At 38.8% G+C, this 27,732-nt stretch overlaps 1 protein-coding gene across 1 annotated transcript; it reads right to left on the bottom strand.

Annotated features, from left to right (window-relative positions):
- Window positions 1-1,160: 1,160 nt before the first annotated feature.
- btz (CASC3 exon junction complex subunit) lies at window positions 1,161-27,660 on the bottom strand. Its single transcript, XM_071591030.1, has 8 exons — window positions 27,559-27,660; window positions 26,869-27,051; window positions 26,638-26,756; window positions 25,770-25,955; window positions 23,606-24,285; window positions 20,811-21,056; window positions 10,028-10,428; window positions 1,161-3,296 (listed from the first exon to the last, which is right to left on the bottom strand). Exons 1-8 carry the CDS (start codon window positions 27,658-27,660, stop codon window positions 2,958-2,960), a joined length of 2,256 nt encoding a protein of 751 aa, XP_071447131.1. The 3' UTR covers window positions 1,161-2,957.
- Between the last annotated feature and the right edge of the window lie 72 nt (window positions 27,661-27,732).

Raw genomic sequence — 27,732 nt, 5'->3', positions numbered from 1 at the left:
TAAACAGAGTAAAGGCAAGAAGAGAGTGGCTTTCTCTAAACTTCATGAATGCAGGTACAAGTTAAGTAGCCAAGTATAGCAAAGAATAAGGAAGTCCTCTAGAATTGTAAACAGGCATTATGGACCATCCAAAACCTATCTTTGACCACACAGGTAGAACACCCTGAATGAATTTGAGGCTAAATGATGAGCTACATAATGCCACCAGCCTTTAAGCATAGGTATTTTCATTTAGTTAAAATTAACAAATGTGACACTTCCTACCTATGCTGTCATGCAATGCTCATCAGAAAAAAGTATTCCATCAATCACCATGTTTGGCCATCAACTTCCCTTGCATCTCTTTGCATTCTCACCAGCCTTATTGATGGGATTAGAACAATTTACTCATCTAAGCAGAAACTCCATTTGATTCATATAATCTAGTTAATTATCTTGCATGCAATCTTCATGCTTCCCTTAGGTTCCAACCAAAGATATCCAATATTTATGTCAAAATTTCTGTTTGCTCAATATGATTCTCCACTTACATACTTTTCTCTGAAATTTATGGTTGCAAAATTAGATTTTGTTCTGGGACATTTAAGGCACATTAGGGAGTGATCTAACCAAAACAAAATAGCTCCCATAGCTTCTTCCTTAAAATATTTACATGAAACTAACACTGAGTTTTTGAGCAAAATATCTAGTGCTCATGGTAAATATACTTACCTATCATTCATATCACCTCGCGCATGCACACACAGTTATATTTATACATAAAACAAGGGGAGAAGATGCGCCATTCATAACATTTTTTCACAAATAAATATTTCAAAGAACTATTTGAAGTAGATAATGGAATCATGCACAGTCGAAACAGAGGAAATTGAACCATGAAAAATTCATGTTTGAAAGATAGAGTTAATCAAGGATTCAAATTTGCCGGCCCCGATGGCGGCGGGGTAAGGTCCTTGCCCGCCATTCCAAGGGCCAGGTTTGATTCCCACCTGGATGAGCTTTCCTCCAGCAAGGGCTTGGGTGTTTTTATATGTAACAATTGTTATCAGTGCGACATAAAGGCCAAAATGAGCTGTTTTCAGACTAATGCTAAATAAATAAAAATCCAGCTTTTTTGAATTACCTTAATTATGAAAGTCAATTTGTGAATATCTATTACAACATTTTATTCAAAGAATCAAGGCAATGGCAAATCAAAGTTTTGACTTGTCAGTACATACAATCAAAAATCACCAGATTAAGATTAATCAAAGTATATACAAATTAACATAGGGATTGGTTTACAGTGGACATTACGGTCATATAATTGACAATCAGGAAAAAGGCAATTAATAGTGTGGTGGCATTCTGTGGGTTGATACATAAAGAATTGATAATTTTTCCAAATGTGTCACTTTTATCAAGTGAATAATTATTTCATAATAAGAAACCTTTACTGGGCTTTACCTTGCACCAACAGACCATGCCGTTCAATTTCAAGTGCAAAATACAATTCCTTCAAAATGAAATTTGTTTAACAGGAAATATTTCATCATTTCCATTTACTCATACTAATATAATAACTAATCACATCCTGTGGTTCATTCAATGTTTAGAACAGTTTAAATCTGTCAAGGCATTGAAAAGAAGCATAATATTTTTTATTGATCCATATAACTGCCCAAACTTTCATCTATATATATATATATATATATTGTTATGTTTCATACTTCTTTAAATGCAGTATGAATTTGAATTACAATTGTTACATCTGTGGTACTAATGTATTTCATTAAGTGGTTCACCTCTCAGAGGAAACAAATCATTTCAATAACATACCTGATTTTAATGCCCTTTTACATTAAAATAAATATTTTTCATTTTAAATAACATTTTGAATGTTGAAAAAAACTGCATCTCCTTTGGTTGGTATCAAAAAGTAGGCAGTGTGATCCGCTGTTATTCAAGGCATTCAACATGAATACGTTCACCTGGATAAGTGTACACACACTTAATCTGACACACTTCATAAAATTAATGCATTCGATTACCTCAAATATTTACAGCTTTGGAAAATTTTTCAAAATGGCACAGTCACATTTATTCTCAATAAATAAAAAGCTGCCACTGTAATGAAGGCACATGCCACTTCAAATGCATTAATTTGAAACAGATACCATGTTTTTTTTTTGGAATGAAGCACTAATTCTCTTTCAGGTTACTCACTAAAATATAAAACTCTACTTGAAATGCTCAGTTTTTTTTTAACAATGTCATGAAATATATCACATTTTCATTTAATATAAATTTCAACATGATAAATTGAAGAATAGATACAACTTTATCAGCCTAACAAATATACTAGAAGCAAAAATTAATTTTAAATGCTTATATTAACAACGTGGTAAATGTTTCTCATCAGGACATGTTTGGATTCACAGTATTAACCAGATTATCCAAAACTTAAAAAGAAAACAACGAGGATTATTAACTTCATACCAGCAATTGTTACCCTATACACCACACATTCATGAAAAGCAGGTCTAAGGAGAGGATTCTATGTACAAGTTTTCTCTCTAGTCAGGTTTCACATACAAGAATAAAATATTATTCTTATTTAATTAACATCATTTTTTAACAATTTTTTTTTATATTTTAGTTTTTGTCACCACTATGATATGATGCCAGTTACAAGTTTGAAATGCTCCCCAATTCAAATGCCTTGGCATGTCTCAGTTAAATTGTTAACACCGGAAGGAATCAAACAAATGGACTAATGCCAAGTCTCAGAGAGGGGACAGGGGAGGGAGAGAGAGAGCAGCACCACCTTCAAACAGACACCACCAAGCATTGAAAGTACCCAGAGGAGACCTAATGGCAGGAAAGGAAACCTTTTTCTTCAGAAGTTCGGCACGATAGGGGTATGAGGAGTGGGGGAGGGAAGATTGATGGTCAGGAGTTTGGGCACTGATTTGCCACTACGCAGCTGCCACCTGGGCTGGTTGCATTGCATTGTCCTTAGCCTCCATGTGGTCCTCAGGGGAAGGGGGGCTCACCGACAACGTCCTCCGCTCCTCTGCCTCCTGCTGCTGTTGTGGCTGCTGCACCCGCTCTCCACCAGGGGGGCGACTGCCATCCCCAAGCTCCCGTCGCCCGCCCCTTCCCCGACCCCTGGGCTCCACATCAGGGGGTGGCAGGATAGGGATGGCAGCACGAGGTCTCTTCTGGGGCGTCGCTCTCGGAGCTGCAACCTGGGTGTGGGTGCTGTAGTACGTGATGCCACCCTGGTACATCTCGGGAGGAGGCTGAGGTTGTGCCTATGCAACCAAGGTAGACACACACACATGCATTAACAGGAATAGCCGTAGCACAAATCCAGGGTTGTCACAAAAATTCATCAAAATCCCAGGACATGTCCAGATTCCTTAAAAACATGGCAGCGGTGGGCATTGACATGCACAAATTGCCCCCGAGTCTACAAAAATACACTGACAAAATGTTGATTATGTACAGGGTCGGCCAGATAAAATTCAATTCGAAATTCCCACTCTTTAAACCACATGTTGAGGCTGCCATTGGCACCCAAATAAGCTTGACATACCTGTACGTACTGAACAGTCATAACCTCAAAATGAACACAATACTGCCAACAAGTACGGAGTACAACCGAAGAGCAGCGATTATTGCATGTGTACGCACTGATTCCTAGGCAAAAGAAATTATTCAATTCTCAAATTTTCAGAAATTATCCGATTCGTTACCGGAGACCGATGCATAAGATGATGTTGCAAAGTATGAGTCGGAAAAGTCCGAAAATGGTTTTAAAACACTGGCAAGGAAAACTCACTCAAAGGAGAACATTATTAGGACACCAGACATTAGCCAACAAACTAGGGAGCTCATTTTTGAGGATGCAGGGCAATCTATCTGAACACTGTAGTTGGTTGACGGCGTGGGTGAAAAGACTGAATTGAATTGTTGAGGATGACCTTTGTCACAAGTCTTACACCATTAAAATAAGACAGATGCTTTCTGAAGACACCAGGGCAAAGGACGTTGAACATTTCAACCTACTTTTTGTGTTTCTTAAAAAATTATGCTGTTGGACGAATCAGATTTTTTTCTGACAGTGAAATTTTAACTGTGGATGCTAAAACCAATCGTAAGAATGACCACTGGTTCACCCAGAACCCTTAAGATGTCCCCTTTGTTTCCAGAATGAAATTTTTACAGTGGATGCTACAGCCAATCATAGGAACGCCCACTGGCTCACCCATGACCCTGTTCTTTCCAGAACGAAATTGCTGGCGAATTTTTGCGTGCTAGCAGTTGTGTCCAGCAAGGGTTATGTCATACCTCCACTTTTCTTTCACAAAGGGAAAAATATCAATGGAGATTTTCACTTGATGATCTGACATATGTACTGAAGCCGTGGATGTAAACTGTGTCACTTGGAAGGTCATATGTTTTCCAACAGGACAGTGCGTATGAGTAATTAGGTGCAAAATTAGTAGCCAGCCATATGTCGGTATGTTTTGGTCCGAAGAATTCTGGCCTCCCAACAGCCCAAATGAAAATCCATTGTACTACTACTGTGTGTGGAGCATGGTCGAAGGGTCACTAACAAGTCTGCAAATCCAAACGTTGCATCATTGAGAGCCATTATTGAAACAATATTCGGCAATATGGACCATGGAGAGTTGAAACCAGCCTGGGAATGCTACAGGCCAAGAATGGAGGCTGCCGTTCAAGCAAGTGGGTGACACATAGAATAAATTTGTTTTTTATTATGAAACAAAAAATTTAGCGCAAAGATGTTGAAAACATGTTCATTTTTGTAATAAAAATGTCTGGAAAAATATCTTAATTTGCCCAGATTTTTGTGCTGCACCCTGTATAAAATAGAGGAATGTCAAAGTTTTAAAATGATGTATCAATTGTCCAAATTAATTATTTCCTTCATTTTTAAAAAATTGAGGGCCTTACTACTGGTATTACCCTTGTGGTTTTATTCCAATGGTGCGGCTAAAATGTTTCCATCATTGGTGAATTCGCTACATTAAACACTGCCATCACTAACCTCATTGTATTACATTATCTAGCATCGTCACCATTTCATTTCATGAAATAAAAATAGGCTTTATGACTTTTCTATTTATTAAGTTTCAGATGAAGAAGTAGTCATCCAGTTAATGTTCTGATTGTAATATACTGAGTATGAATGCTGATGTAAGGAAACCATGTTACACTAAAAATACAATTTTTTAAATAATTAGCATACATTTCTTACGAAGCCACTCCAGAAGATTACACTGGATGGGAACAACCATTGAATTACTTGCATCATGTATGTTTGCAAATATATCATGAATACTCCATTCTGTCTTTCAACATTATGGATTTCTTAAGAGAGCTTAGTGAAAAATACGCTTAAGACAACTAAGTTTCACCTAATCTCAAAAAAAAACATTTCAACATATTGAGTAAAATGCTTTACTTACAAATTTCTAGGAACCCTTGGAAAAAAGTATAAATAGCATGAAAATGCACATCATGGGAAAAGGAGAATTTTCCCTAATACATGCTGAATTGCTGGCGTGCTAAGGTAGCCTGAAAACTTTCCAACCACACAAATAAACAAGACATTTTTCCTTCATATTTATTTTTCAATCATCTCCTTTTAAGTTGACACACTTTTGTGGCAATGCTATAACTTCTTTAACCCTTCTCATTATTAGTTGAATTCTCCAAAAAATAGGCATTTATGTACGTGATAACCTACTTGTCTGATGAAAACATCTGTCCTCCAAGCAAAACTTTAAGGTAAGGAAACAAGAAAAAAATCGCTGGGGGCCAGATCTGGTGCATACGGAGAGTGGTCAACCAATTCCAATTGGAAAATTATGAATTTTAGCCATAGCGACTGCCAAAGTGTGAGCAAAGGTGCATTGTCCTGAAGGAAAAGCATTTTCTTCTTCTCCAAATGTGGCCGTTTTTACAATTACTGCCTTCAGCTTGTGAAAAAAAATAGTCGCCTGCTATTGTTTTCCCTTTTTGAAGATAATTGTAACACAATTCTGTGACTTTCCAAAAAAACAGTTGCCATCACCTTCCCGGCCATCCACACCTTCTTCGGAGCAGGTTCATCACCTTTACGGTCCACTGTTTTGACAGTTCTTTCATCTCAGGAGTGCAGTGGTGGATCCAAGTTCTACAGTCTTGAATAATTGCAAAGAATATCGCTTGCTTCACTTTAACTGCTCAGACAGGGCCTTGGAAATTTTCATTCGAATACATTTGTGCAATCTAAGCTAGCAGACGTGGTGCCCAACACGTAGATAAGTTAAGCATGTCCAATTCTTCAGTTTATATACGATAAACACGTTATTTTAATACATCCCTAGCCTCTGCTATCACTGTAACCTTAATTCGATGGTCATCTTGTACCATTTGGTAATTACAATGCAACGATTTAAGAGTGTACAAATCATTCGCCTTGACCAGGATTCAAACCCGGATCTCTCACTGTTCAACCGAGTGATTTAGCCAGTTACGCTACCGAGGTGTCTTCTTACACTCTGAAATTCAAGGGGCTTAAAGGAGCACGTTAGGTAAACTTTAACAATGTTATCAGCAGTTACTGCAGTTTTTGGACTTCCCAAACGCTTATCGTCAGTCAAGCTGGTGTGGTCACATTTCAACCCTGTTGCCTAAAATTTCATGGTCGTAAAAGATACTGCAGTGGCTCCATCTATAGCACCCAACTTGTCTTTGATTTCAGCAGGCAGATTTCCTTTCAAAAACCAATATCTAATGACAGCTGGATAATCAATTTTTTTCATTTTCACAAAAACACTCACAATTACTCAAACAATTGTCAAACAGCAACTGCGAGTCCCTTAATAGCTCAAATTTTGGTGAGAACCTTTCAACGCATGGGCAAACACATTCCCAAACTTTTGTTGAAGAGTACCGCAATCTTCTTGCTGAGGTTGAAAACTTATTAAACAACCCTTATTGAAATAAAAATTAGAAATACTGATAAACTGAAAAAGAGCAGGATTATTATTAATCAATTAAAACTAGAGCTTTCCTCATGTATTTATATATTATGAATAAAAATAACTAAGATACATTACACATCCTGGATGCATAGAATATGTAAAAGTAAAACAAACTCTTGATTGTCCGTGCTAATTAATGCAAGATGAAGTATGGATAATCGAAAAATACACATGGGTGATCAAAATACATGGAAAATACTACCTTGATCAAAAATTTCCCGGAATTTATTCAGAAAATTAAAAATACAAGTTTATTCATCTAAATCTATATTGTCCCCTTCAAAGTAATCCCCATCGACTGCAACACACTTATGCCAGCGCTTGATCCAATCCTCGAAACATTTTTTATATTCGGTTTTCGGTATGTCCATCAGTGCTTCCTGCGATTTTTCCATTACTTCCTCTCGGCTGCTAAAACGCGTTCCCCGTAATGGTTTTTTAACTCGATTGAACAGAAAGAAGTCACAGGGAGCCAAATCAGGTGAATTCGGTGGCTGTTGGATGGTATTTGTTGCATTTTTCGTCAAAAAATTACGAATAATGATAGCACTGTGCGACGGTGCGTTATCATGGTGCAAAATCCACGAGTTTTCTGCCCACATTTCTGGTCTCTTTCGGCGAATTGCTTCACGCAAACGTCTCATAACGCCCAAATAATACTCTTTGTTTACTGTCTGGCCTTCTGGCAAAAATTCATGATGCACTACACCGTTGTAATCCATGAAAACCGTCAGCATTGCCTTCTTTTTTGACTGAAAACGACGTGGTTTTTTTTGGTCTCGGCTCATTTGGTGAACGCCATTCACTTGCCTGATGTCTGGATTGCGTGTCGTACTCATAAACCCACGTCTCGTCTCCAGTAATGATCCTTTTGATGAATGTGGGATCGGATTCAGCCTCGCAAATCATGTCTTTTGCGACGTCAACACGGTCTCTTTTTTGCATGAAATTGAGGTCTTTTGGCATGCTACACGACGGAAACCCAAATCATTAACCACAATGTCTTGGGCGGATCCATAGGCAATGTTCAAGTCCTCCGCTATTTCTCTGATGGTTAATTTGCGGTTATTGACCAACATTTCTTTTACTTTATCAATTTTTTCACCGACTTTCGATGTCGATGGTCTGCCACTGCGTTCATCATCTTCGATTGACTCACGACCACTTCTGAACCGCTCGTGCCACTGGTAAACGACCGTTTTTTATAGAGAATCGTTGCCGAAACACTTCCAACATTTCCAACGTCCGTGCGCCACTAAATCCGTTTTTTACGCAAAATTTAATAAAAGTTCGTTGTTGCAAATTTAAATCCATTTCTGAAATTGTAAAAAATCGCCAACACACACAGAGATAGATGTACTCTTGGCTACGTAACTTTTGCAAATGTCAAGTTATGACACTAAGATTTAAAGGAAATATCAACAACAGATGTACCAATTTAACAAAAAAAACAGAACTCAAATTGGAACGATGGGAGCGCCACACGGTGGTTATTCCGGGAACTTTTTGATCAAGGTAGTATGTTAGTGACATATTTTTACAAGGAGACTCTTCTTTTACATTACATACAGTTAATTTGCATTTTTCAGAAATGTAAAATACATTTTTTACGCTTCTCAGCCAACTTCATAAGGGTGGAAATATAGTTTTTACAAGAACACGGAACTATCATAAACTAAATAGGAAAATGCATTTTCCTCAGAGAGCTAAGCCAATCCCACAGCCTTTAATGAAAACATATGAGGCACAGATTTCAAAATAGGATCATTGATACGACGGATTCATTTGTTCACCTTAAAGGAGGATATGCAATTCTCATGGCCAATGAATGTGAGGGAAAAACAATAATGGAAAGTGTACTATCTGTACGTTCAAAAATTCCAAAGTACAGATAGTGAAAAAATGTTTGAATTACAACATTAAATACTATTGGTTGTAGTTTTCCTTCTATTTCTTTCCAACTTCAACTGGCGGGAGTGGGGAGCTTGATGTATTTTGTTTATATTGAATACTTGACAATTTTTTTATAAATATTGTATCAATATTTTATTGCATTTCATTTTCATTCTATCATTCATTGGATTGATGAATGGAATAGTAGTAACAAAAAACACCAAGATTGTTTTGCACTTGGAGTAACTGGTTAATCTTTACTCCCCACAGCTATATTTGCATTTAATGCCCTGAGAAAAATTCACCTGCTTCACATTGCAAAAAAATTCTTGGAACTACGGCAATCCAAGACACACATAAATCAAATGTTTTCATTTCTATTCAAGTACAAACTTTCCTTGAGAATACTAGGAAGGAGATGAAATTCAGTAACTAATAAAAACCCAAGAAATTAAATGAAAAAAGTTTTTTTTGTATGGCCATTAACATTTGGATGGATATAAGAACCCAAATCATTTTAGAACTCCAATAGGGCAAAATTAGCAACAACATCTTTTTTAGGGTAATAATTTTTCAGATTTTTGAGAGATGTCCATTGAAAGCCAGAAGTTCAAATTTCAGGACACAATATATCCTTAATACCAAGTTATCATAGCCTCATTTTTCCTTTACTTAACAAAAAGACCTCTGAAGAAGAAGTCTCTCAAACAGCAAAATGCTCATTAGTAAATATCCCTTTTAATATTTTAATGTTTCATATTTTTAATAAGGGCTAAAATATTTTATACTAGATTTTACAATAAAATGTTCTAAACAAAAAAAAGAGATGAGAAGCCATTTTAAAAGATGAAACCAGAATTAATAATTTTCAGACTCACCCATTGCTAGTGTCAATAGCAGGAGGCACTAAACTTTTTTATGCATACGTACAAGGGCAGTTCAATAGAGCAATTATAAAATCTGTATTGATAATTCGTGCAAAAATTTAATTTTATGCTACATTGTTAGCTTAATGTGTCATGTACTCATGGCAAGAGTTTGCCATGCCACTCACAACATAAAACATGCCATAGATCTACCCACTCACTCACCACTTGAGCAAATCCAGGGAATGGAGGGTATGGTGCCGGGGGGTACTGGGTCGGCGGTGGTGGTCCATAGTTGATGAGCGACGGGTTTGGTGCAATGTACTGCGGCGGGGGAGGAGCAGGTGGCACCACTGGACCCGGTGGGGGTCGGGGAACGGGCGGAGCTGCAAAGATCCTAGGCGGTTGCGCTCCTGGGCGAGGCGACAGGAAGCCCCCCGTGGCATCGTGGGCAAAGTTGGGGGGAGGGGGTGCGGGAGGGGGGAAGGGGGGAGTCACATAGTTCGAGGGGGTGAGCATCTGCGAGTGGGGAGGGGTGGGCATGGCCGTGGGGGGTGGGGGGGCTTGGGGAGGAGGGGGGAGGACCGCATGGGGCATTTCTTGGTAAACCGCCTGCTGGGCATAGCCTGGAACAAGAAGAACAAAACGAATTAGACACCTGCCCTTCACAATGAATGCTCCAACGAAAACTACTTGTTGCAGGTGCCCTATAATTAGAGCCCGGGGTTGGAAGGGAGGGCAAGGAATGCAGTTATCATTCCCTTGGCAATAACCCTAGTTTCTCCAACATGAGATACCTGCCGCAGGAGAGGTATTATTCGGCACCTTAGCCACCAGTAAAGGTAACAACCCATCTTAAAAATATAACCACAAAATTGGAAAGTTTTACGTAAATGCGATGGTGTGCAATCAGGTGAGACAACATCCCTAGGTCGGGAGGAATAGGATAAGTCCTGAGCTGAAAGCCATGGGAAGTAACGTAAAATTTATGTACAAAATGTCAATTAAGATTACTTTCACTATCACTGAAAAGAGCATTTTTTTTGTGCTCGTCTAATTCTTCCGGTGGCCCCTTATCTCAATAATGCCACAACTTCATCAGATTTCCCTGGGACTGAACCAGCAGAGTTTAAATAACTCCCATACACCATGTGGAATTTAAACCCATGACCTATGGGTTGGCAGGAAAGCACACCGCCCACTGGACTAATCCAGCCAGCATTTGATATGTCAGATGAAATGAATGAAAGATCAGAACTGGAATCTTAAAGCAAGAAACTAGGTGCCAGTACCAAGGTCGAGAATCAGTATTTCTTAGACCCTACATGTTGTAGGCTAACCCCAATTTAAATGATAATTAAAAGTAGAAAATGATGAGAAATGCAGTCCAACGATATGGATGCCATTCAAATCAAAATCACCACAAGCAGAGAAATAGCAGAGCCGGGAAAAAACAACATCACCTCATATTACTAATATTATTATTACTATTATTACTAAAACACAGTCTTGAGTACACTCTTGCATTGTTACACAAGTTGGTAGAGGCTTACTTAAAACTAATCCTTCAAATTGATGAGATTTTGATTTATCAATTTTTGGTCAGGTCATTTTGCCTACTGGCTCCAAACTCAAAAAACTTTCTCATACCCCAGGTGAAATTAAAAGACCTGTGAAAATAATTGCAAATGTCTCATTTAGAATTATCAAAAAAGCAGACATGATGAGTGCAGTAACATAATTATTATAATCAGACAGACCTGAATGAGTATAAATTATTCAAGCCAGCACATTGACTCGTAGCTTGGAGCAACAGGTTCCAGATCACTCTTCCTCTTCTCTTAAGGGATGAGTATTATTTTAAGGATTTCAAAAAATGACTGAACCGGATATTCAAAAGGATAGTGTGACAATCAGATTATTGGGCAGGTAGATAACTAAATGGATGCGCTTTCTTAAAATTGATTAATATATATATGTTTTGAATTATTAACAAAAAATTTCAAGGAGTGAATATGAACACTAATTTCAATGACCCAAAATATGAATGTGAACACAAAAAACTTATAGTTAAGAATGAACCTTGGGAAAAAGATGGTTGGTCGTGTCCATGGAGTGACATTTAACTTAAAATTCCAGGTTCAGGAATGTAAATTTGGAGATCATACAAATTCAGGGTCAGTAGTACACACAAGTTTTCACTGAATTGTCCAACAGGTCCACTTTATGTTTCACCACCATTAAAACCTACTGGAACACTACCAATAATCATTGATCACTTCAACTGTAACATTGTGCGAGGCAGAGAGACAACATAAATTTATATGCTTGTCATGGAAATGACTTCCACTCCATCAGATATTTGTATCTTGGAATATCACGTGTAAATGCTTGGTTCATTCATGCCATGCAAAATTTGATGAATACATAATAATACCCTCCCCGGACTACAACCTTGACGTGGTGGAAGGGCTTGTGCGTTCCGATGACCCCTAGAGCTGTGATGGCGGGAGCAATAATAATTGCTCCTGGTAGGGTCACCCATGCCAGATAGGTCGAAGGTTACGAAAGGCCAGACGAAAGGTAGTCCACCCAGCGTCTGTTCCTCAGTGAGGTGGCTGCAATGGCGTCTGACCCCAGAGGGGCGGCCAGTAAGTGATGGTGTCATGTTAAAAAAAACTATTGAGGAAGGCAATGCCAAACCACCTCAATTATCATTCCCAAGATTTAAATGATGGACAGAACAGAGATTTTGAGTCCTGGCAACTACGGGGCTCGGCCCAATCGGCCGTGTGTCGTGCCCGGCAGCAGGGGAGGCAAGGCTTCCGCGGTCGTCATCCCACGAAACCCTTGCAAGGGAAAACCAGCAGCAGCAGGACAGAAGACGCAGGAGAAGAAGACCAAATTAGTTAGAATAGGAAAGTGGAATGTTAGGACAATGATGAGGACAGGGAAATTGGAGAATGTTAAGTGAGAGATCGAAAGGGGAAGTATAGTTATTTTAGATCTATGCGAGGTGAGATGGAAGGATAGCGGGGATTACTGGAGTGATAAGTGTAGAATAACATACAGCGGTGGGGACGGGAGCCAACGAGGGGTTGCCATAGTATTAAACGAGGAGGTAGGAAGAAGCGTAGTCAACATAGAGCAGGTAACAGATAGATTATTACTAGTAGAGATAAAAGCAGAACCGATGAACTTGGTTATTATTCAGGTATATTTGCTACCGAGCAACCATAAGGAAGAAGAGGTCGATAGGATATATGATCAGTTAGAGGACATAATCGCTTGTGTTGTTGCAGGCAAACATTTGATAGTGATGGGGGATTCGAATGCGACGGTAGGCGATGGAAGAGATGGTAATGAGGTGGGGGCACAAGGAATGACCGCGGGGAGAAAGCTGTTGAGTTCTGCAGGAGACAGGGGTTAGTCATCACTAACACTTGGTTTAGACAACACAAAAGACGCAGGTATACATGGAAAATGCCAGGTGACCCACAAAGGTATCAGCTAGATTATATCCTGGTTAGACACAGGTTTAGGAACAGTGTGATAAATTCGCACAGCTTCCCGGGAGCGGATGCGGACTCTGACCACAATTTAGTTGTTATGAAATGTAGCATCAGTTTCAAAAAGATAAGGCAGGGGTGGCGAGTTAGAAAATGGAATGTAGAAGCATTAAAAAGTTTGAAAAGGAAGGAATACAAACAGGCGGTAGAGGAAATCATGGAGGATGGTGAAGAGCTAAGTACTATCGAAGAAAAATGGGAAAGTATCAAGAAAGGGTTGTCGAAAGCCGCAAAAGACACTACTGGAACCGTTAACGCTAAAAGGACCAGGAAACCATGAATCACGGACGAGATGATTACAAAGATGAATGAGTGGCGAAAATGGAAGAATGTAAATACAGAGACAGGCAAAATGATGTACAAAGAGAACAATTAATTGATGCGGGCAACAAACAAAGCAAAAGAAGCATGGAAGACGCAGTGCGAGGATATGGAATGTTTACAGAGGAAGGGTGAAATCGGTGCACTGTACAGAAAAGTTAAATCTTTATCGGGAAGTAAGAAAGGAAGATCTATGCTAACAGTTACAGATAAGGTGGGTAAGATAAAAGGTGACGCAGGAAAGATCCAAGAGAGATGGAGGGAATATATAGAAGAACTGTATAGTAAAGTACTTAGACCAACAAAGTGAGACATAGAAAGGGAACATGACGTAGAGAGAGATAGCTTAGGTCCAGGCATACTCTACGAGGAGATAGAAAGGACATTAAGGGAGATGAAGCTAAATAAGGCTGTAGGGGTTGGATACCATTCCTGCGGAACTACTGAAATGTTTGGGAAAATGTGGGAGGAAGAAGCTTGATGGCATGATTTGTAGTACCTATGAGGAAGGAATCTGGCCCGAAGACTTTGTGAGATCAGTTTTAGTTCCTATTCCAAAAAAGGTAAAGGCTACATCATGTGAGGACTACAGGACGATAAGTTTGATATCCCACGCAGCTAAAGTTGTTCTCAGGATCTTAAACAAAAGGATAGACAGTAGGGCAAATGATTACTTAGGGGATGACCAGTTTGGTTTAAGGAAGGGGAGAGGTATGTGTGATGCCATTGCAGTAATGAGATTATTAATCGAGAGGAATATAGAACACAACCGGGAGGTATTTGCCTGTTTCGTAGATTTCGAAAAAGCATTTGATAGAGTGAATTGGGGAAAACTAATGAGTGTATTGAAGAAAATAGGAATAGATTGCAGGGCGAGGAGGCTAATCCGCAACCTGTACATGTCTATGACTGCTCAGGTGCGGGTGGGAAACGGGGGGTCAGGATGGGCAGTGTTAGGAAGAGGTATAAGGCAGGGTTGCCCATTATCACCGTTGCTGTTCAACCTGTATGCAGAGGAAATGATCAAAGAGGCAAAGGGAAGAACTGGAGGTAGGAATGAAAGTGGGCGGGGAATTCGTAAAATCACTTAGGTTTGCTGATGACCAAGCTTTAGTTTGTCAGTCAGCCCAGGGGCTGCAAGCATTGCTGAGTGAATTGGAAATTCAGTGCGAAAGGTATGGGATGAGAATCAATATTAATAAAACAAAGGTTATGCGATTTTCTAGCAACAAAAAGGCGAAGCTTAACATTAAAATAGGAGGGCAAAAACTGGAGCAGGTAGAACAGTTTACTTATCTTGGTAGTGTTTTGGACCAACACAGTCAAAGTAGTAAGGATGTAAGGAGAAGAATTGCGCTAGGCAAAGAGGCTTTCACAAGGAGGACGGAGTTGATGACAGGGACGTTGAGCAAGGATATTAAGAAAAGACTCGTAAAAACTTTGATACGGAGCATGGCTATGTACGGCAAGGAAACGTGGTCATTGAAGCAGGAGGATAGACGTAGACTGGAGGCTTTTGAAATGTGGGTGTGGAGAAGAATGGAGAAGGTGAAATGGACCGAGAAGAAAACAAATGAGGTAGTACTTGGTATGGTGGGCGAAGAGAGGGGTTTGTTGGGAGAAATCCTATGGAGGCAGGAAAAGTGGATGAAGGGGATGTTGACCGGCAGTGGGATGTTGAAGGCTGTAATTGAGGGGAGACTGTTAGGCAAATGAGGAAAGGGAAGGAACAGGATAGGGATATTGGACGGGATGAAGGGAGGAAGAAAGTACTCACAGATGAAAAGGGACCTGATATAGAGTAGGATGCTGGATTTTGTGTTTTTTTAGGAGTCACAAAATGTTTTATTTAGTAGCTGTGTCCAACCAAAAAACTACCTTAACCGGTAGATTACCTAATAATAATAATAATTGGTTGGCTAACATAGCACGAATTTCCAGAGGTTGTAGGAACTCATGAGAAACCTATAGACTACACAACCTTCTAACTAATACTAATTTATTTTTAATGACATAAAGCACATTGTGCCACTGAAATTACCATCTAATGTCAGTGCCTGGAAAATTAATAAACCCTCATTTAACTGCAGTTACAATCCATATTAAAGGTGAAACCAGTTGAGTCGAAAAATTATGGATTAAATGTTATGAATTTGGCTCGAGGGATGTTCTGTTAAACTCATTTGCAGCTAAATGCATTTAATTAACAAGATTAGGAACCCCGAAAAGAGATTTTTCTTGATTTTACAGATAATATACAAATTAATAACATGGCCACAGATATGTAAAGACAACAAACACAAGGAAAAACATAGAATGGGGAAGAAAATATTGGAGTCTGATATTTTTCAAAATAACACATTTTATTTAATAACTATTTTTTATGATAACAAATAATGCATAAAAATTTCCATAATATTTATGGTATACAGGCAGTCCCAGAGTTATACAAGAATTGATTTATGCAAAGCCACACTTTAGCAAGCAGTCATTTTCAAGAAGATAACCTATTGTTTCAGAATTTTCAAAATTCCAAAGTGGCAAATATCTCATGTGTACATATTTAGTCTCACTTACAATGTGTAAACCCAGGAAAATGTAACAGAATCCTGATAAGAAGTTAGAAATCAAACATAAATGGGTTTCTTAAAACAATTGTCTCCAAATCAAATCAAAAGATTACTGATAAATAATTCAGAAAAACTCTCGAAGTCATGAGGCTTATTCATGCACCTGAAGAGGAAGTGAAATACGTAGAGAAAATTTCATTGTTTTAAATTGATTGGCATGTGTGATGATTTCTCAGATATCGGCAACAAAAAAGGATGCAAATTAGGCAAAGAAGCTTCGAAAAAGGGGAGGGAGGAATTGATGACATGAAAATTGATTAGGTCTGTGTTAAAACTTCGACCTGGAGCAGGGTACTTAATGGACCGGAATCATGATCATTGGAGCAAGGTGATAGGCGTAGATCGGAGGCTTTAGAAATGTGTGTGTGGAGAAGGATGGATCAGGTGAAATGGACTGAAAGGAAAACAAACAAGGAAATGCTGGGTAGGGTGAAGGAGGAGAGGGGATTGTTAGGAGAAATCATAAGGAGGCAGCAAAGATGGATGGATAGCATATTAATTAGCTTTGGGATGTTGCATAATTTGATATAAGGGAGAATGTTAGGAAAACTAGAAAAGGCAGGAATAGGATAGGGATGTTGTTCGGGATGAAGGGCGGAAGAAAATACAGAGAAGATGAGGGACTTGATGTAAAGTAGGTTGCTGGATTGTGTTTCGTTAGGAGTGACAAAATATTTATTTGGTAGTTGTGTCCATCCAAAACCTACCTTAACAGTAGATTACTTAATAATAATAAGAATTTTACCATGAAGTCAAGTCCTTCTCTTCTATTTCTCTGCCCCCCTCAGAAGTCCCCATGGGATGTGAATCACCCCCTCTTCCACATCAAGGAATATGAACATTTCATAATCACAGGGGACTTCAATGCCAATTTTAATCCAAATATAAGCTCCCATGGTATCACTTATCTCCGGAACATGTTTCAAACTAATAATTTAAATATCTTGCCACTTGAGCCAAAAAATACAACCAAAGCATCCTTAACATGGATCAATTTACCTATTACTTCTAAGCCTGAAAAAGCAGTTTCCCGTGGTCAACTTGCTCCACCTGGCATCTCCTCCCTTGGCAATCTACGAAGTTGACTCACTCAATACCCCAAAGTTAAAGCAAACCTTTACTCGTAAACGTAACTTAATCTCATGAATGAATATGATTTAATTAATTCTCCTGCATCACTTCCATGGTGCATTATTGAATAACTAAATGACGTCAAAGAAAAAGTTGAAGCTTTAAATTCTTTTCTAATCAAATGGCAGGAATCATTCGCCCCTAAAAGAACTATACGTGCTTCCTGCACCATGGCTGATACCAGACGTAAGCTCATGGCTGCAAGTGATACAGCTTTCTGTGCTTTTAAGAGATCAAAAAACATAACATTATCTGATAAATTTAAGAAACTTAGGAGTAAAGCCAAGCAGGAGATAAGAAATGCAAAAATGAGATACTTTTATTTACTTACTTGCAAAAGGGAACAGCCAAATAACCTCCGAATTAAACTTAAACCTGTCGGAATATGTAAAAACAAAGATGTACCTCTACCCTCTTCGCAGTCCCTCAACATATTGAACAATAAATTCGCCTTGTTACCAAACGCAGTGGATACTTTAACAAAAACCAATACCCTGCAAGCACTCTACAATAAACTTAATAACAATCTTCAACCTGCTAATACATTTCAATACGTCCCGGTAACGCAATTAGAAGTTTGCAACTCATTAAGAAAAATTACATCCACAGCACAAGGGCCAGATGGAATTCCCATTCCGCATAAATTAACTCCTCTCATACTTCCATGCATAACAAATATTTCCAGCTGCTTGCTATCTGAGGAAACAATTCCTTCTTTATGGAACATGGCATTCATTCGTCCAAAAAAATCAAAAACCTCAACTCCAGATTACTGACCAATTACCGTCCTACTTATCTTATCCAAAGCGGTAGATAAACTTGTTTATGAAGAAATAACAGATTTTATGTCTCAGCATAATATTCTAGATGTATTCCAATCTGGCTTCCTCAAGGCTCGCTTCTACAGCTCTGGTCAGAATAACTGATGACCTTTGACGAGCAATGGATAAAAAGATGGTCACAATCCTTATCCTACTTGACTTCAGCAAAGCATTTTATTCCATTGACAAAGATGACCTACTGGCTAAATTAACTTGCCTTGGATTTTCAAGAACCGCCACTCCATGGATTTCCTCTCACCTCTCAGGTGGCGGACAAAGCGTGGTGGCTGGGGACACTTGCTCCTCATGGTTCGATATAATGCGCGGTGTTCCACGGGGCTCAATCCTGGGCCCACTACTATTTTCGTTGAACATTAATGCTATTTCTACATCTCTTCAATATTCCTAATATCACCTGCATGCAGACCACCTGCAGATACATCTCAGGACCACAATGAATAACCTTTCTCTCACTACACAACAAAATGATGCTGACCTCAATAACATAACACGATAGAGCACGCAAAACTTCGTTAGCCTAAATTCACATTATATGCAAGCTATACTGATCGGATATCCTAAACTGCTAAAATCTATCGCCTTATTTCAACCACTCAACTTGTATCTTCAAGGCACACTCATTCCATTTAAGAATGTTGTTACAAATCAAGGACTCCTTATAGATGGAAATTTCTCATAGGTTTTCACGAGTTTTTAAAACTTGCAGAACTGTCAATCAGTCCCTCCATTCCCTTATGAAATATCAGTATGTTATGCCCATCACATTAAAAAAGCAGATAGTGTTTTCTCTCATAATTCCTCACTTTGATTATGGTGACACAGAGTACCTAGACCTTCCAAACAAGCTGTCTGTAAAACTACAAAGGGCATTTAACTCATGCCCATCCTTCATTTACAATTTGAAAATTGTAGATCACAGAATATTTTAACAAACTCAACAGGCTATTTCTGGAATCTCGCAGGAAACTCCATAAGCTGTCTGTCCTTTCTCTATTAAATACTAAATTATTAAATCCCTCGGTATTCTACCAATGACTTCAATTGCCTTGATAGAATACATAAACTAAATACATGAGGTAATCATAAACTCGGCATCCTTTATCACAGAACAACTACATAAAATCAGTCATTTGCAGTCACAGCATGTGGTCATTGGAATGAGCTACTTATAACTAATGCGCCATCTCTCCTATCATTCAAGATAAATCACTCATTTCGCAGCTAACCAACCAGTGACAATCCAGCTGTAAACAGACTTCGAGATCCTTTTCTTTCTTTCCCAGGAGCATCATAATTTGTATTGGCCATTGTAAATATATATAACCAGGAATATTGTTCTACAAGTATTGTTTGCATGTATTGGTATGTGAATGTATTGCATGGGTGTATTGTATATTTTGCGTTATAGTTATTAATTAACTAGGCAACTAATGTACTGTGTCGCTGTATGTTAGCCCTAAGACATTATATGTATTAATTTCATTGCTATTTATGCATAATTTGTGTAATTTAACTAATTTTGATATTGTAAATGTGTGACGAGGGGTCAGGTGGCAGAAGAAACTTCATAGTCTCAATCTTGCCCCAAAATAAAAAGGACTATCTATCTATCGTCTGCTTCCAAGGCCCTGATGACACAGAGGGAAATTGGAGGGGGATATGTTTTGCTAGTTTACTCAAAGTTCATGCCCATTGGGCACAAGGTAAAGCACTCTCTCACACCCTTTCAACAATATATCATCTTTGATTCTTACTGAAAGCTAAATGTTTATCACAACAATCCACTTCTCCCGCACATGACACCGAGGGAGCCATGGTGCTGTTGGTATCACATCAAGAATAAGCAATACGTGAGCAAGAATTTTAAAGGATATGCAAGTGTGTGCATGATTGAATAGGGGCCCACTGTGATTGCAGAATTCTGTCAATAAACAGCAATTTTCATACCATGCTGATCAAAACCTCACTTTGTTTTTATTGGGGTTAATTGTCTTGAACAGCAATTAAAAGAGAGCAATTATCTGGAATTTTTGTTTGTTTTCATTCACAAGAGAAGGCAATGCATATGAGATCTTAAATTTCATGGTGCACCACATGACCTTAAACAGCCCATGGAACGCATTAACTCAGGGATCGCCTGCACTCTGTCATATTTCACATTAGCACCATACAACCCTGGCTTAATAAGCATTCAGGATGAAACAAGAAAAAAAAGAAACTGATTTTGGTCATTTCTCAGCCACCCATTCTTCAAAAATCGATGGGGACCAGTGTCATTATTATTTTAATTTCAACAAACACATGCAACACATTGTGTCTCAATTTTCATGAAATTCATATGGCGCAAGAACTATTTTCATGATGGATCGTTGCCACCATAACTATCATTTTGGTTTCACTTATTTCAAATGACCAAGTTCAATCGATAATAACATGTGTTTCGCATTCCTAGATGCTATGCACATCGAGCCAGAACAATACCAATCAATTCCTTTAATTTTTCATGGCGACTCACCTGTATTATCATAGTAAGTAGGCCTCGGATACGAAGCAGGACTTAATGTCGTTTGAGGTGCTGGCACAGGGACTACTGGAGAGGGATTCGTTTCTGGGACAGATCTTTGCCGCTGAGTCGAATATCGCCGTGGACGGTTTGCGGCACTGCCATCCTGCTGCTGCATCCTTGGTGGGAGCGTTGATTGCTGCTGCCTTCTCTCGCCGGAGGGACGGAATGAAGCCGGTGGGGGGTTTTTAGAGATACCTGCGCAGAGAAAATTGCAAAAGAACTCATGAGAGAAGGATTTATGACACTCAATGCAAATGCTAGGTCGAACTAATGCTTTGATATCTATTGAATATTCACAATGTTTTGAGAAATTGGTGCACAGATTTACAATCTTCCGCAGCTCAAAAAGTCGACGGTTTTCCTTGGGTGTCAGGTCATTCCCACCAAAATGAATTGTCAAATTAAAAAACATTCCAACAGGAAAATTTTGTTTTTATGACTCCTTCATGCTTAAATACTTTAAAAACACACTCAGCAACTTAAGGCATGAAGAATAGATTAAAACAACACTATTTCATCCTGGAAATGTAAAAGAATTTTCTAAGAATCACTTTGACATTAGAAACCACGGAGATTATGCCTATTGTCAGTTATCAACGGGAAATGGACAAGCCTTGATGGAAACTCAGTGCGCACCAAACTAATGGATAAGAACTCACAATGAGTTGCGTTAGAAAATTTGCTTGATGGATGAAATAAGATTTTGAGGCTAACTACCTATTTGATGATTTAATTTCAATCACGGATGATTTCAATGCATGCATTTTAATTTCTATTATTGCAACGAGTTACCTCAATTTCACATGCATCATGTGGTGGAAACAACTTGGAAGATGTTTGACATTTTGGTGGCTTTTGCCAACATTTGCCTATTCAGGGCAAAAGTTGAAATTGCAGTAATTTTCTATCTTAGCTATGAACAATATTTTCCAATGTTAAAAGAGTTAAATCTCACTGGTTACGTTGTATTAGTCCTGTTCTATTTCCACACACTTCCACAGCATATCTGAAATTACACTTTGTATATAATAATAAGTTTAAACTTTCATTCGACCAAACAAGGTTATGATAAATATTCTCATGAGATTTTACTGTTTACCGATGGCCTGGTTTCAAAATGCCATAAATTCTCGAACCAATACTGATTCTCAATTCACAATTGTGATACCACCCTCTCAAGAGAGAACAATGACTTCATCCCAAAGAGGGAATTCATATTGGATAATAATTTATAGAAATGATGTAAAACTGATTCTAGACTTACGATATTGTAATGAGAGATGACAAATTACTATTTTGATCATATCATAATGTTGTTATATCACCTCATCAATTATTCACAGGAAGAACACCAGATTACACAAACAAGCACATCTCAGCATGAATATAACCTGCACCTGGGCACATTGAAATTTTTCTGACAAGGCAAAGAGGATGTAAGTTTTTCTTTTTAAATCTGTCAATGCAGAACACCAAAATGTGTTTGTTGGCGGGAAAGTGATAACATCTTGCATTGCAAAGGTACCCATAAAAAAACTGATTTATCACCTTTAGAGGGACTTGATCCTCCAAAGGATCTAATCTACCCATCCCTGATAATAATTGAGGCTAAAAAGTGATACTTTGGTGATGAAAAATCTTTTCTCTTGGTCCACTACACACTGTTGGGACCTATTCTTATTATTAGCAGCAATGAAAAATGAAGACTTTAGTTAATCCAGGAAAACTTGCATATATTTTTGAAAGCTGCCCCACAAAATCAACTTCATCTATGATATTATAATGCCCTCTCAAAGAAAAATCTTCATAGTTCTACTCTTCATTTATCTAATTTATAATATAATAAGAGCCTCACATCTTTCCAACCCTTCTCTTATGAGTACATACTTCAATAGCTTTCAATATTCCACTACCTCTTAACACTTCATTCTCTCTCTTTCCGGCTCAATTTTGAATAATTCCCCCAACAGCTACTTTTGTCTCCTCTCCCCTCATCACTTAATTTATTCCACCTTTTCCACACCCAGCCACCTGCCCAGGATCTTTCCTCAAAAACAAAGATTCCTTTCTACTGCCATTAACTTGGTTGTCCACTTATGGCAAATGCTGCCTCCACTGCTGGACAATCCACCAGCCCTTGAGGGCTGCGTTCTGGACTCCCTTTTCATTCAGAATTCAAAATTCTTTTTTTTGTCCACATTTCATTTAATTATTACAACAGAGCTTTCTGTTGCCATACTTAAAAGAGTTTATAACATGATTTGACCGTCACATATCTGGCAGATGTGATCCCACATGAACGCTGTACACTTCAAGCCACCAAATTGGCATGGGGCTGAAAACCCTACTGGGAGTGGCAATCACTGCTGCCACCAGTGCAGCGGTATACGCGTTGAGAGAACACACTATTGCTTTGACCATTCCGAGGTTAGAGCTCACAGGAATGACGGAAATGTTTCATTATCATTCACTTTATTTTTCCACGTCTACCGATTTGTACGACTATTTCAGGAAAAAAATGAAAAATACCGCAAAACTTCTTGGGAAATACTAAACTCTTCCAAAGGAATTCACAGCTGGCAAATATACTTCACCAAACATCCCGCTCTTCAGCTCTACAAATCCGTCGTCCCCACTCTTATTCATACTCCCTAGCATTCCTCTCACTCCTACCTCCTCACTCAACATTCCCCCTTTAACATGCACTTTAAGATTCGGTTGCTGGGAGACAGGTGCAAGATTACCAGTGGGTCGACTCCCGACACGCTCCTCTTCCTCCTCCTCCTCTTCTCTCTCTTCCACTATCGCCATCTTGCTGAAGTTTGAGGTCACACTCTCCGGGGCACTAGGTCCGTTGACCGGGGTGGCATTCCTTTGCTGCTGCCTGGGAGGGGCCCTCGACCTTGGATGCTGGGCCGCTTCCTGTGGGGCCCTGCCGAGGCCCCCTGGGTTTTTGGCTTCCGCCACCTGCTGCCTGCTTCGGGTCCTGTACGAGCGCTGCTCACCCCACCCGCGACCTCTCTGCAACCCACCCCGCCCAGCACCTCGGGAACCTCCCTCATCCGACCTCCTGGCTTCACGCCCGTGGGGCCTCGACTCCGAACTCTTGCCCCCTCCGCCTTCCTCCTCCTCCACCTCCTGGACCTCCTCAATGCGAGGCGATGATGGTGCCACCGAGGGGGGCGTGGTGGCTGGCGGTGGCGTGAGGGGCAGGGGCTCCTCGGGCGAGGGCTCGGGTTTGGACGATGCCATAAGGGGTGGGAAGTCCTCCTTGTCCTCGGTGCCATCTTCTTCTGACGCTGCATTCCTCCGGCCAGGCTTCCTCCCTTCCTTGCGAGTCCCCTCCCCTCCTCGCTCTGACCCTGTTGTCCTAGCATAGGCACCTTCATCCTCCCAATTTCTCGTGTACTTGTTAGGGCCACGGCTATGAGGAAGTTGGAGAGGGATTAGGAACTCGCATAGATTATTTTCAACAATTGGTGCACGTTTGCCAATTGCAATATGATAGGGAACAAGGAGCATAGCACAGAGTCACAGAGATACAGGAAATTGTGAATCGTATAAATACATAAAACATTTAATTCCCATTATCTTGTATTTGCATGAAAAATGAAAATTGAAACAAGATAGTAGTGTTTAAGTTCCCATTAGGCATTTGAGACTCGTACTTACACACCTGGCCAACAATTAAACCTTACCTTTGGTGAAAACCAAAACAGCAGTTGTAAGAAAGCAGACGGATCAGCCTTTGATGGACTAATGGCTCCGAAGAGATCCAATATGCTTTTAGATTAGCGTAACTAATTTTGAATACTCATGTTTCTTAGATTCCCAGCAATAATCCAACAAAACTATTTCATTTTAAAAATCATTCCAGTTCACTTTTTCACATGGAAAAAAGGTGTGAAGATAAGTCTAATTTCAGTTTCAGAAATACTAAGAAATATATTTTTGCTCTCAACCTATGCTAACCCCTAAAACATCCTTCTTTATCCTCCTAGAATTAATTCAACACAATTACTCAGCGTGATGAAAATCATAAAAACAATTTATTGCTGCAAGAACTAGTTTGAAAGCTTGTACAATTATAATTAGTCAATTGACCAAAAATCATTGTTATATTACTTTTTATTGAAAACCAGAAAATAGTAACCAACTTATTAAAGAATGACATTCTCTATGAAATATCAGTGAATTTGTTCAGCTTTCTAGCAGCTCTTGATAAATAGTCTTTAGTTGAGCTTTCTCCTGTATTTACAAGATTCTTTCCCGCAAATAGAAACTATCAAATACAATTGTACGTTGACTCCCATTATCAACAGGAAATATTACTTATACCATGTGTGTATTCTGACTCTCTATTGCAATTCATTATCTTCAAAAAGCAATGAATATGCCAAAAATTTGCCATGGAATTAATTAATTTTAAAGATGGCATCTGACAGTTTTCATGCAAAAGATGACTTTGAGGCACTACTTCGGAGATAAAATACAGGCATACAATGAATTAACCTATGATACATCATCTTTGACAGATAAAACAATAGCCACTGGAGGAATAACTAACTTGCAATAGACATACCGTGTGTGAATTTATGTTTTTCGAACAAGCAGCTTGTAAATACAGCCTTGACAATGCAAAACAGAAAAAGTCACAAGGGCAAGCCCATTGGCTAGCAGCTTGAGTGGACTAATGCTTAAGACTAGAAAATTTCCTTTCAATTATAGCAGTCTATGCCTTGTCATCAACTGCATTTTCATTTTGGAAAATGATTACATTAACTCTCTAATAGTTTACACATAATTGGTAGCTCTTAGGAGTATTTCCATTCCAAAATTACAACATCCATGCAAGATAATGAATACTATGCATAACCAAGACCATTTAAATCTACCAAGTCAACTAACCCGTATCGCCGCCTTCGCCTGGCACGCGGTGGCCCTTCCTCATTCCTTATGTCATATCCATATATTGCCACTAGTTCCTCTTTTGATTTGGGCGCCTGATCTGCATCGTTGTACTTGTCATGGGACCAACGGTCGTCATTCTCCTTCCACACCTTTTTCTTTTCATCTTTCTTAATCGGTGCAGTCCTAAAATTAGAAAAATTATTCCCTTGTTCAAATTCAAAATAACAAACATGATTACAATTCTCCATGCTTCAACATTAATATCGCCTCCCCTTAATCTTATCCAAAATTATCAACTGGGACGAATATTAACTATGAGATGACAGAATTCATTACATACGATTGCTTCAACAAAATAATCATCATTTGCAGCAAGGGAACCATTTTTATTTCATTTCTTACACACTCACTGAATTTTCTTTTGTACAGTGAAATTAATTTCACCACATAAATTGTTAAGGGGTATTTCTTCAGGTAACACTGAACACTTATTAAACCATTGGTTGACAAGTAATACCAATAGTTGTCTTAGTCAGTATCACAAAACATCTGTTCCATATGGAACAATTAAAATATTGGCCTACATTTCAAATTTTTCATTCGGACTGAGTTTAATTTCATTACAAAGTGTAATAATTCACTTTTTTAGGTATATTAATGAATATCATATAATATATTCACCAAAAAACGTTATTAATACATAAGGTACACCGCCAGTAAAACCTTTTAAACATATGTAAGCCACTTGGCACTAAATAAATTAATATGATACCAACATGAATCATACACAAATTTCGGTTTGTATTACAATAGCCAAATAAAAATCCACAACAATCAAGATCCACGTAAAAGGAAATGCACTTACCCTACTTCGTCAGCAGTTCTATCGTCATGCTCATAGAAAGTCCCCTTCTTGGGAATATACTGTGGATTTCTTCTATCTTCGTCATCATCCAGCTTTTTTTCTTTCGCTGGAGCACTTTCCTGCGGGTAAATTTAGTAACTATGTTATGAATACAAGGCCAAGGCTTTTACATAGCACAGAATGTTCCAGGAAGTCTCAGTAAAACCAACTATTTTACGGATGAAAAATTACCTGCCCATCTCCTTCTTCCCTTTCGCCTTCATACAGTTGCTCATCAACGGCAACTTCGTCAGAATGAGCCTCCTGCCCACCTTCTTCGTCCACTGCATGTGTTCCTTCGTCTTGCGACTCATCTTCTTCGGCGCTTTCATATTCCGATTCCCTGACACAGTCGCCTGCTTCCTGTTCGCTGTCCTAAATGGAGAGAATATTGTATACACGTAATACCTTTTCATTATTTAGATATTTGAAGCAGGGAATGACTGTATCATCTTTCTAATACCATCGTACACTAACTAATAATTCAAAGTAAAACACGACAACCATAATGTTTTTATCAAAACAATTCTTTATACAAAATGGGCGTAGAACTTTGGAACCTTCCATATAAAAATAATAGGAGCTCATCAGAAATCATAGAAGCATTGACCTGTCAAGGCCCAGAGGATTAAAGACAAAATCCTTGCGCTGATTGGAGGTCACCGTAATGAGAATATTTCGAATATGATTCGTCAATGTTTCGAAATTACTTTAACCGCAATGATCACAATAAAACGCAATTTCCCGTGAAGTTAGGCGATATTCTTTTTTGAATGAAATGACAGTGAAACACGATAAGTGAATTTCGATGACGGGTTCGGCTAGAGGATAATATTCCTCCGAGGTATTCCATTGGGAGAAAAATAACTATTCATTACTCACGCATTCCGATTCTTTCACAACCCCACTTTCGTCACCAGAACCTTCGGACGGCTCCTCAGAATCCCCAGACACGCGAGGTTTCCTTCTCCTCCTTTCCGACATTTTGGATGATTCCACAGGAAAATGTCCTGTCAGTTGAGAGGTTAATTGAAATAACACCTACATATAATGTAA

Source organism: Hetaerina americana, unplaced genomic scaffold, assembly GCF_022747635.1.
Source record: "Hetaerina americana unplaced genomic scaffold, ioHetAmer1.1.p SCAF_40, whole genome shotgun sequence".
Lineage (NCBI taxonomy): Eukaryota > Metazoa > Arthropoda > Insecta > Odonata > Calopterygidae > Hetaerina > Hetaerina americana.
Note: the sequence above shows the minus strand (reverse complement) of the source record. Positions and strands in the feature narration are given on the sequence as shown.

Bases quoted from the DNA above. Each gene is read 5' to 3' on its own strand.
- btz (XM_071591030.1), bottom strand. From the start codon at position 27,660: ATGTCGGAAAGGAGGAGAAGGAAACCTCGCGTGTCTGGGGATTCTGAG. The intron at 26,757-26,868 runs GTAATTTTTCAT...ATTTACCCGCAG, and splicing joins GGGAAGAAGGAGATGGGCAG to GAAAGTGCTCCAGCGAAAGA. The intron at 21,057-23,605 runs GTAATCTTGCAC...TTCTCTGCGCAG, and splicing joins TGTCGGGAGTCGACCCACTG to GTATCTCTAAAAACCCCCCA.